Source organism: Cryptomeria japonica, chromosome 10, assembly GCF_030272615.1.
Source record: "Cryptomeria japonica chromosome 10, Sugi_1.0, whole genome shotgun sequence".
Taxonomy (NCBI): domain Eukaryota; kingdom Viridiplantae; phylum Streptophyta; class Pinopsida; order Cupressales; family Cupressaceae; genus Cryptomeria; species Cryptomeria japonica.
The window spans coordinates 489,088,595-489,099,277 of record NC_081414.1 but is presented as its reverse complement, the minus strand read 5'-3'; the positions used below and the strand labels follow the sequence as shown (position 1 = coordinate 489,099,277).

Here is a 10,683-nt window from a genome sequence, read left to right as displayed (position 1 = left end):
AGAATTTTGCATTGTTTTTCATCTTTGTTTTTGTATAACAAGTGTTCATTTTACAAAACTTGTTGGAAAACAAAAGTAAAGATAACTATTGTGACCCCTAGAATTGAGGGCATATGTATATTCGTAAATGTGAGGGTGCAAGAATGCAAGCTCATGTTCATGAATATGGTCCCTGTTGAACTCTACAACAATTAACTCAATTTAAGTAATATAAACATGTTGTTAATGGTAGCTACCCATAATAATGGAGAACAACAAAGTCTAAACTTAGAATGGTTAGATAGAAGTTCTTAAACTTAGAAACAAGTGAGCCTCTAAACCCGAGTCAGTATGTAGTTAGCATAAGAGATAGTCGTGATTGGTCAGTTGACTAATCCTTATTATTGGTTATAACAGAGTAGGGTGATGAACAATGACTAAACGTTAAATCGTGCCCAATGCAATTATAAAAACCTCTGGCCAAGATGATGCTATCAATTACAAGTCTATGTCACTTCACATGGTCCAGATGCACTACCTAGTCAGAGGTCATACTAGTTAGGAGGTACCTCTAGTGTGTGACTGACTAAGGTTGTGTAGGGTCAAAACACTAGGCGCAGTTGACATTAGACCTTTTAACCCATTACACCCTTGCGAAGGGTAGGACCGCTTTTAGTAGAAAGATGTGCGAGAGATCACTAGGTATATGGTTGGGTAGTAAATCGCCTTGATGATACTTTCCCTTTGGTTAGTTACTTTGGATAATAAAGGAATCATAATGGATTACCAAATGCTGTCAACTCTAAACTCCTCTTGTACTTTATTTGTTATGTACTCAAGTTAGAATAGTCTATGAATTGATTATATGCACTTGTACTCATTCATGAATAGCTGATGTTACTACCTACATGAAGAAAAGTTAAATTTACATTTACTTTTATATAAAAAAAAATATAAAAAATAGTTCCATGTTATTATTTTTTATTTGTTCAAACTTCAAATGTTAATTTACATTCTTGTTCAGCTAAGGTAGTTTAGCTTGTTACACATGGAATGTATGACTTATGAGGATATTTGTACTCCATATGAAAACAATTTGAAGGTTGACAACATGCATCATTTATTCAATGAGGATAGGATTAACTAGACTACTAGCTTCCTAGACAAGATTCATAGTAGAAGATGTGACATGGGAAAGAGTATGAAGATAGATTAAGGCTACTATTCTCAGTCCCTTAGACTGTCTAGTCTCATAGACATCATTAAAATCATTCATTCATTCATTAATAAACACAAACTTGAAATAAAATGAAACATAATCAGATTATAGAATTTTGAATCTATCTTTAAATAAAATCATACTTTACAACATATTGATGTTAAACATAACATTTATTTAATTTAAATTCGATAAATGTAATTCATACCTGTTATTATAATCTGAGCTCTAAATCCTTACTTTTATTCTTTGCATTAGGGGAATGGGTAACTACCCTGGCAAAAAACTCGCCTCCCTCCAACCGGGCTATATTCTCCATCGCAACAAAGTGAACAATTTACAGTCACAACTCCGAGGCGGGAGAAGCTCCTTAAGAATGATGTTCTACCTCAACGGTAGCTTGTTGATTATAGAGTGACAACTGGTGATTCCAACCTTAAATCCTCAATGGAAACGGAGCAATCGGTGACTGTTGCTTCGAAATGGGACCAATTGCCCCGCAAAGAGAAGAGGAAAAACATGAAGAAGTTCAAGAGGAAGGCCGCGAGGAAAGAGGGCGCAGAGAAGGAGAGAGCGCGGCTGAATGATCCAGAGGAGCAGCAGAGGATCGAGTTGCAGGAGCAGGCTGAGGCCGAGGCTGTGGAAAAGGCCAGGAAGGACTTCGAGGAGCACGAGAGAATTTGGATTCTAACTCATCAGGAAGCCCAGTTGAAACGTCAGGAAGAAATCCAGATACAACAGGTATGCATATACATAATTCCTTTTCAATATATTTCGCAACTGGAAATCCAGCCTCTCATATTGGGTTATACCGGCACGATTGTCATCTTTGATTCACTAATTAAGACTCAAACTTAGGCCATTACCATCTCTATAACTCAATTTTAGTGCTTTATTGGATGGATTTTAGCTTGGGACTCCGCTTTGGAAGCTCTAGTGTTTTACCACTTGAGCTAGCCCATTCCACTAATACTTTCATTAAAAACTGGGTAATTTTAGGGGTTTTTTTGGAGCTTATGCAATGCTTGGATGCGGTATGTTTAGAGCTCTGTTTGCAGCACTCCATTTGGACGCTTCACCATGTCTTGTGGTGATTAGACCTTAGAAGTCCATGTTGAAGCCCTTATATTTAACCACTTCAGGTTATCCTATTCATTTATTGCCCTCATTATTTATTAAATGGCTAAATATATGGCTTTGTTTGGATTTTATAAATAATATAGAAGTTTGCTTATGCTCATTTACAGTTCTAACGATGTTGCAGGTGTTCGCTAACACCCGTTCCTGTCGTTCCCCCTGGTAGAGGCAATTGCTTAGCCTCCTCTCCTTAAGTGAGTAGATGAGCGGTTTGTTTATGCTTAACATGAAGCAATCAAGGAAATATCATTTGTTTGATTTAGTAGATTCCCCTTGTGAAACTTTTGGTTTATACTTTATTTGTCACGAAGTAGAAGCATCCATTATGTTAACTTCACATTTTTACCATTGGATAGGATACGCCACCAACTTCTTAGTTATGGAATTTAAGCCAATTTCAATACTTTATCATATCTCTTGGGGATTTGAACTTGGGATCCACTTTGAAAGTCCCCATGCTTTACCACCCAAGATAATCCCATTCAATTAATGCCCCATTTTTTTAAGAACCTGGTAAATCTAGGGTTTTTTTGGCTTTTAAGTTTTAGGCAATGCTTAGAAAATTTGGCTGCACTCGCTTATACCTCTCTTGTTGGTTTGGGGTTCATTATGCTCGCTTTCCCCTGCCCTGTTCCTTGAGGATTTCGCTTAATCTTACTCCTTCCCAAGACATACATGAGTGGTTGAGGGGTTTGCTTACTTCCATCTTCACTTATTCTCAGTTACCAGTATAGGGCTTTGCTATCTCCTCTGTGAGTAGAAGGGCTTGATTATGCTCACCTAGGGGTAGAGAAGTTTGCGCAGGCTTGCTCCTTTCCCTATATCTAATGTAAAAGAAAAAAAATGAGGAATCGACATTTTTTGCAGCATTGTTGGCACTGCATTTGAATTTTATGCAATAATAGCAAATGCTTTGTAATGAATAAATCAAGAGGCTTCAATGCCTTACCTATAAGATACAAATATTAATTTTCAGGAGGGGCAGGGCAGAGTATAGAGCTGAGACTTGAGTTGTCAAGTAGGACTTTTGACTTGGACTTGGACTTGGCAAAAGAAACTCGGTTAAGACTTTTATTTTTGAAAAAAATATATAAGATATAAGAATTGTTTTTAATGTTGTGTTATTATTGTTATTCTTTTTCTGTTTTCTTCCTTATGTTTTAGCAGACCTGGCTAGATTCAGCAAGTATGTAAAGAAGCATTTTTTTTTTGTCCATATGTAACTTAAGCAATACTTCATCTCACATTCACAGGCTCAAGAGGCAGCTAAGAAGGAAGAAGAAGAAAATTGGGAATATGTTGAGGATGGACCAGCTGAAATAATCTGGCAAGGAAATGAGATCATTGTGCAAAAGAAAAAGATCAGGGTACCAAAGGGAAAATTAGATGTGAATACAGTAGCAGACGTATGTGATTGATCAACTCTTGTGAATTTGAGCTGTTTGGCATGAATTCTTTGTTTATTCAGACATAAAGGTCAAAGATATCTAATGTGGTGAAAACTCTGATGTTATTTTTTCTCTCAAATTCAACCAGCAGTGGATTGTGGTCCTACTCGCTTGATGCTAATCGTCTTTGTAATTTAGGAATGGAAAGACAATGAATTCATTATGTTATTAAGTGCAGGATTCCAATCGACCAATATCCAACCCACTTCCGCCTCAACGTGATGCCTTTGAAGCTTACAGCAAACTAGAAACTCCAGGTTTCAAGGCATTTGATGCAGTTGAACAACAAATACCAAACTTTGGAACTGAACAGGTAACTCCACTTTTGCTGCATTTCTTACAAGATTGACTTTTGTAATGTGTCTCGCATTTCATGTATATGGCATTACTTAGACTTTCTAATATTCAATCCCACTAGTCTTTGTAGTATCAGGTCAGAGTGACATAATTTTCCTGTATTCAGGTTCATTCTATACATTGTAGCATTACACTAAAAAAACCAGCAGTTAATCATGAGTTATCATTACCCATTGCATTGCATGCTCGTTCCTGAGTTTTTCAAAAAAGTGGTTTTGATTTTTTGTAAATGTATTTTTTAGCTCATTTTTCCACAGACTACAAACCCAGAGCAAGGCGGACTGAATATTTATGGTTTACAGTTAGGGTTGGGGTATTATAAATTTTCTTTAAGTTTTACTTTGAATAGATTTCTTTTATGCTTTTTACATAAAACCCCTTAAATGTAAGTAAAAGAGTTTTCTTAAACTCCTATGCAAATTTAAAATTCTAACTATATTAAAACAAAAGAAGAATTACATCCATCCTTAACCCAAAAGCAAAACTTCATATGTTGGGGAAAAAATGACAAACGGCAATCTAGAATAGAATTGCTGAAGAGCAACAACATTAGCTCTTGTTGATACTGAGAAGGTGTATTATCTAATTTATCTTCATCTTTGGGACCTAGGGTTTTATGGATAAATAATTAGTTATAACTTATAATGGATAACACAGGGAATTTCTGAACATACATTCTGCTGTTACTGTTAAATATGCTAAAACCTTGATAACCCTAGGTTTAATGATTTGACTAATCAAATTTAGATCAGAGATTTGACAAGTTTCACGAGTTTCTTAAGCAATAATCTCAACATTAGAAGCATGACAGATTGCACAGAAGTATAAACATGATCCGATTGAAATCTGTTTGCACAATGGATTATAGCAGAGATTACCCTCAAATGCTGCTTATACAAATTGCTGGAAACAGTCAAGAGATCTGGGACTGGAATTTGAAGGATTATCCACATTTGAGGTGATTGAAACATCTTTTATTTAGCCCTGCTCTTCTGCATGTTTAAGCAAATAACTCGAGGCTGCCAGCATAATGGCACCATGTTATTGAAGAGGAAAACCTTGTCTGATTTCCATTGGTTTCAAAAAAACCAGTTCGTCCACCATCAAGTAGAATAGAGAAAGAACTGGAACTTATGCACCCTTCCACCCAATTGATCCATTACTCTGAAAAATCCAATTTGCAGAGCACCATTAAGAGGATTTTTCTGCTAAGACAATCATAAACAGTAGCAAAATTAATTTTACCATCATTATTCTTCTCTTAGTACTGATTGAAGAATGAATAGCTTCTTGAGCAATTATCACTTCATCGAGGATTCGTTTGCCTTTGACAGCCCCATCTTGTTCCTCCGCAATGATGCTAGGAAGCCACAATTGCAACCTTGTGGCCATAATCTTCGAAATAATTTTGTAAGAAAAGTTGCAAAGAGATATGGGCCCAAAGCTGTCAAATCTGAATGTTTTATATTCTTTTGGGATCAGAGGAAGAAAAGTAGAATTGAGAGCTGGTTTATCTTACTTGAGGTTCTAGATTCTTCCACCATGGATAGCAGATCTTCAACAATAGCATCCCAAGGTCTACAATTTTGATTTACCTGGGAACCATCTGAACCTGGGGACTTGTCAAGCTGAAAGGAGACAATAGCATTTTTATGTGCTTCAATTAATATTTCATTAACCGGTTGCTCATTTATTGCATTAGAAATAAGAGATGGATGAACTCAATTAACTCATCTCATGGCCACACTCTGTGTCATATCCCCGTCCGGTTAGATGAACGATTATAATAATTTAAATTAAAGATTTAAACCTATATCAGTTTATGGTCTTCAGAGTCAACCGTTCAAGGATTTTGATTATGATATAAAAGCCATTTTCATAAGTTATAAACCATAAATTTGAAACCATCGATCTCATACAAGTTTGTATTGAAGGTGGCGTGTTAATGAAGTAAACAATCCGTATGCTATAACAATGACTTCCTTAATGGTGTTGTTGTTAAGAATAAACAAGCAACTTCCTTAGGACAACAACTACAAAGTAAGAAAGGTAATGATTAAGTCGGCAACGTACAGATGTCTGAGCTTGAGTAATGAAGTCGGATCTAAAGAATAATCCATTAGCAATACACATCAATAATAAGGAATTGGTGGTGACTTGTGGAAGGAGAAGTGATTAGGTGAATCAAGGCAATGACTTTATTAGAAGACACGGAAGCAGCGATTAATTGCTGAAGCCAATGATAAGCTTAGCTAAGCATGCTATTAATCAAAGGCAGCAATTTATAATCAGCAATTATCAAAGGCATAGGTTAGTTTAGAAGCAACAAATTAATATATGATTATTATAAGTCAGCACCTGATTAAGGAGAGAAGGCCACGATCGTATTAAGCAATAATGAGACAAAGTGTGATGTTTCAAAAGCAGCAACTCATAATAAAAAAATAGCATATTAAATAGAGGGATGTGTCCATTGGAAAAGATGACTCCTGGGAAGAGGTTCGTACTCTTCTAGGAAGGTATAAGGTTTGGTGGGAGCACTATGAGAGAGGGAGATTAGAGCATACTATTTTTTAAGACATTTTATTTGTAAGTTCCGGAATGGGAATTGCTCTATGTGAGCAGAATATTTTAAGGAAGGAAACATAAGATATAAAACCATACATCAGAGAAGGTTCCAAAGGTTAAGTTGTAGGGTTATGTTGATGTGTTTTTTATGCACATGCGAACACAGAATAAAATACCCAGAGGTATCTTATCCTCTCTTGAGTAAAGTTTCCTGACTGCTGAAGATCTCGCCAAAGGATCAGTCAGAGTAACTCCAAGGTTCTGTTATCTAGGATCTCTACGTGTGGATAAGCTCTTCGTGGTATGATGTGATTTTGCTGGAATCACAAGGGGACTTACACTTGATGACTGAACGTCTGATTTGCTTTGAATATTGCTGGAACACAGGATTTCACTAGTCTAGATTTTGAAAAAAAGGGAAAAGGATGAGGGCGAGGAAAGGATCTAATTCGGACACTAAGAATGTAGGAGCAATGAATAACCTTTGATGAAATTCTAACTAAGTCTTGTTTTGACATCCCAGGACCATCTCCACAAGGTTAGTGCGATCTTCGGAGGAAAGCTTTATGATGTTCATATCATCGCTATAGGCATAGACACCATCAAGTTGATGCATATCAGTGAAGAAGCGACAATTGAAGTTAAGCTTAAGCTGAATGATTCCAGTTGTCTACACAAGGCAAGTCTGCAATCAACAAACTGCTAGTAGTATGGATAAACAAATTTCACCATCAATCAAACACATTTTTTCCATTCATCTAATAACATGAAATCAAATCTGAGAAGTATAAAGACCATGCAAATTGTTGAATCGACCCATAGATTTCACCATTTCTTCAATGAAGTTTACAAGTCTTTTACAACAATATCTTGGCAACAATCCTTGCCTTCTCTTTCTATTCTACTCTAATTGCTATTCTATTGACTAACTATTCACTATTAACTAACTATTCACCTTTGTCATGTCCCTATGCTAATTGTACATAATATGTTTGCATATATGTATTTAAATTTCTGATATTCATTTAATACTTATGTCGCTACTCAGAGAACAGTTCAAACCTTATTGTGTTAGATTAATTAGTGAATATTAATTAATATGAAATCATAAGTATTGCGTTGATCATTAACAATTATTGTTGAATTTAAATTAATATACTTAACATACCTATAATTATTAATGTAAATATTGCATAGGATGTGTAATAAATATAATGTTAAATAAATGCATTGGGTATGCGTTTGAAGAGAGACACGACCCAAACAAATACAAACAAAAGGGCAGCGAACTATAAAGTAATCACGTCTCTTCTAAAAAGAGACGTGACCCTCAGTTTGACCCGCCACATACTATAAGACAAACACATCAAAGGGGGACAAGGGATCACGGAGGAATATATGGAAAGGAAATCGACTACAGCCAGGACACCGACTGCCAGGTATGCCATCATACTCAGATTCTAAAGGATATGAAATTATTGGTACGTTAAAATCGTAGCCCTACAAGTACGTCTGTAGAATGATATTTCTGTCGATGTTTAAACCAATTTCCAAACTGTATAAAATATACTCCATCACGGTGAACTTTAAGCGATTCTAACAGATCTTATAATTCTGATTAAAAGACTGAAAATAAGCATCTTTTACAACTTGCACCAGTATAATAAATAAGGTAATGATAAAGTCTGAACAAAGAACACAATAACATCATATATAATAACTTATCATTATATGGCTGCTCTTTGAGAGGAGGGGGATCTGTAGTGGGGTCAATTGCCCACCTAAATAGCCCACCTACTGTGTGAAGATGAACCAGTATGCCAGGAGGGCAAGTGACCGCTCCTGGGTTTGGGTCTGGCATGATGAACCACCATTACCATCCATCGTCCTTTGGAAAGATGCAGGTCATTTATAAGATAAAGTATAAATCTGTTTGGGAGAATAATTAGGAGACTGAATCTATGTGATTACCCCACTCAATTCTCAATGCGTTAAAGTGAATTGAGTATGAACAATAAACTGATGTTTACTAATTCTGGAATGGCAATTGTTCAATATTATTTCTGTTTCTTGTATTTGTAATCGATGTATTTTGTGGATACTTTCGTATGACTTCCGCTGTGTTAATTAATACAAATATAGTCTTTTATGATGAATAATTAAATTCAGTTGTTCCGTAAACCTAATCCCCAATTGTATGTCCTAGATTCTGACCTGTCTCCTTATAATTTCTGCCAGGCAAACTTATTAGTAATAGTAATCTAAGAAGGGGACATCACAAGTGGTATCAGAGCTTACTTTCCTGCCATCCTGTAGGAATTATTAAATGCATAGACGGGGTAATAAGATGGGTGATCAATTAAGTAGTGAGTTCCGAACATTCATGGAGCAGAGTGAGAAAACCAATCAATTGATCTTACAAACACTCCAAAACCTAAGCAACAATAATAATAACAACGCAAGATTTACTCAAAATAATGGAAGGGACACCAACTCCCATCATTCTGAAAATAATCAAAGTAATAACAGTGCTAACCCCAGGCCCACCAAACCCAATTTTTTACCCAGTATTGAACCGGGGGAAGAAGAAGCTAATTCACCCTTGGTTGATGTGGATGAGGTACTAAGAGCCTATTCAAATTTAGATCCTGAACTCAAAGCAAATGTATCTTTCAGGGATTATCATGAAGCTAAGCTAAAATCCATTCCCCAAGTAAAAAGAAAAAGATTCAGTGACAAGGACCTTAGGGAGAGAATAAGCAAAATTACCATTCCCAACTTTGATGGCTCGGGAAAAATTTCAGCCAGGTCATGGGTTCAAAAACTCGACACTTACCTGTCCCTCAGCCCAATGACGGAAGAGAATGCAATCAAATTTGCAGTCCTAAATCTTGCGGGGGCCGCCCATGATTGGTGGCACCATGGTCTCATAACCTTAGGCCACCAAAATATCACCTCCTATGAAGAGTTTACTCAGAAAATTATCAAAAGGTTTGATCAAAAGCACCCACAGTCCTATTTTAAAGAACTGGCTCACCTAAAACATGAGGGGACGGTGGAAGAGTATGCCACCGAGTATCAAAAATTAGCAGTGATGGTACCTGAAGTTTCACAAGAGAGACTTACTTACCTCTTTGTGGATGGACTAAAAGACTCAATCCGTAGTGTGGTGAGTGCCATGGAGCCCGACAACCTAGAAGAAGCTATTTTTAAGGCAAGGAAATTTGACACCCCCTCATCAAAGGAGAAATCAAAAACCTTTCCATCAAATACTCAACCAAAATATCCGCATAAGGGGGACAAATATAAGAAAGAGTACTACCATACAAATCCGTGCCAGTATTGTAAAGCACCCTGGGAGAGGGGTCACGCGTGTAATGAATATCAAAAACAACAGGAGGAGCTTAGAAGGAAACGATTATGTTTCAAATGTAAGGAACCATGGGAAAGAAAACATCAATGCAAAAACATGCAACTACATTGTTTGGAAAGAGAATTGAACGAGGAAGTAGAAGAAAGCCCAACAAAAAAGGCAAGATATGATAGTGTTGAACGGGTCACCCTTGCTACCATCTCTTGGGATTCTGAGCATAAACCCCTTAGACTGAAAGGCACGCTTAAGGGACAAAGGGTAATTGCTTTGGTTGATAGTGGGGCATCCCACAATTTTATCAGCAAGGAGCTAACAAATAGAAGAAAACTAAAAACTCAAGGATTTGAGGGATTCAATGTGGCATTAGCAAATGGGTCCATAGCCCCTTGCAACACCCATATTCCACAATTAGAGATCAAAGTGGGGGACCATACAATCAAAGGAAATTTCTATGTGGTAACACTTGATAATGATGTCATTTTAGGTACGCCATGGATTCATTCTCTAGGCAGATTTGCTATGGATCTTCCGAATATGGAAGTTTGTTTTAAGCACAAGGGTAAGGAGGTTACACTCAAGGGAATACCTAACGGAGCAGCTAA

At 36.6% G+C, this 10,683-nt stretch overlaps 1 protein-coding gene across 2 annotated transcripts in view; it reads left to right on the top strand.

The window, feature by feature from the left end:
- Window positions 1-1,445: 1,445 nt before the first annotated feature.
- Window positions 1,446-10,683, top strand: part of LOC131039363 (zinc finger CCCH domain-containing protein 5) — a 64,458-nt gene continuing 55,220 nt past the window's right edge. For both annotated transcript variants that reach the window (XM_057972081.2, XM_057972080.2), the window contains exons 1-3: window positions 1,446-1,939; window positions 3,589-3,741; window positions 3,962-4,096. In XM_057972081.2, coding sequence (XP_057828064.1) covers window positions 1,646-1,939; window positions 3,589-3,741; window positions 3,962-4,096 — 582 coding nt within the window. In that variant the 5' untranslated portion in view covers window positions 1,446-1,645. The remainder of the gene's footprint in view (window positions 1,940-3,588; window positions 3,742-3,961; window positions 4,097-10,683) is intronic.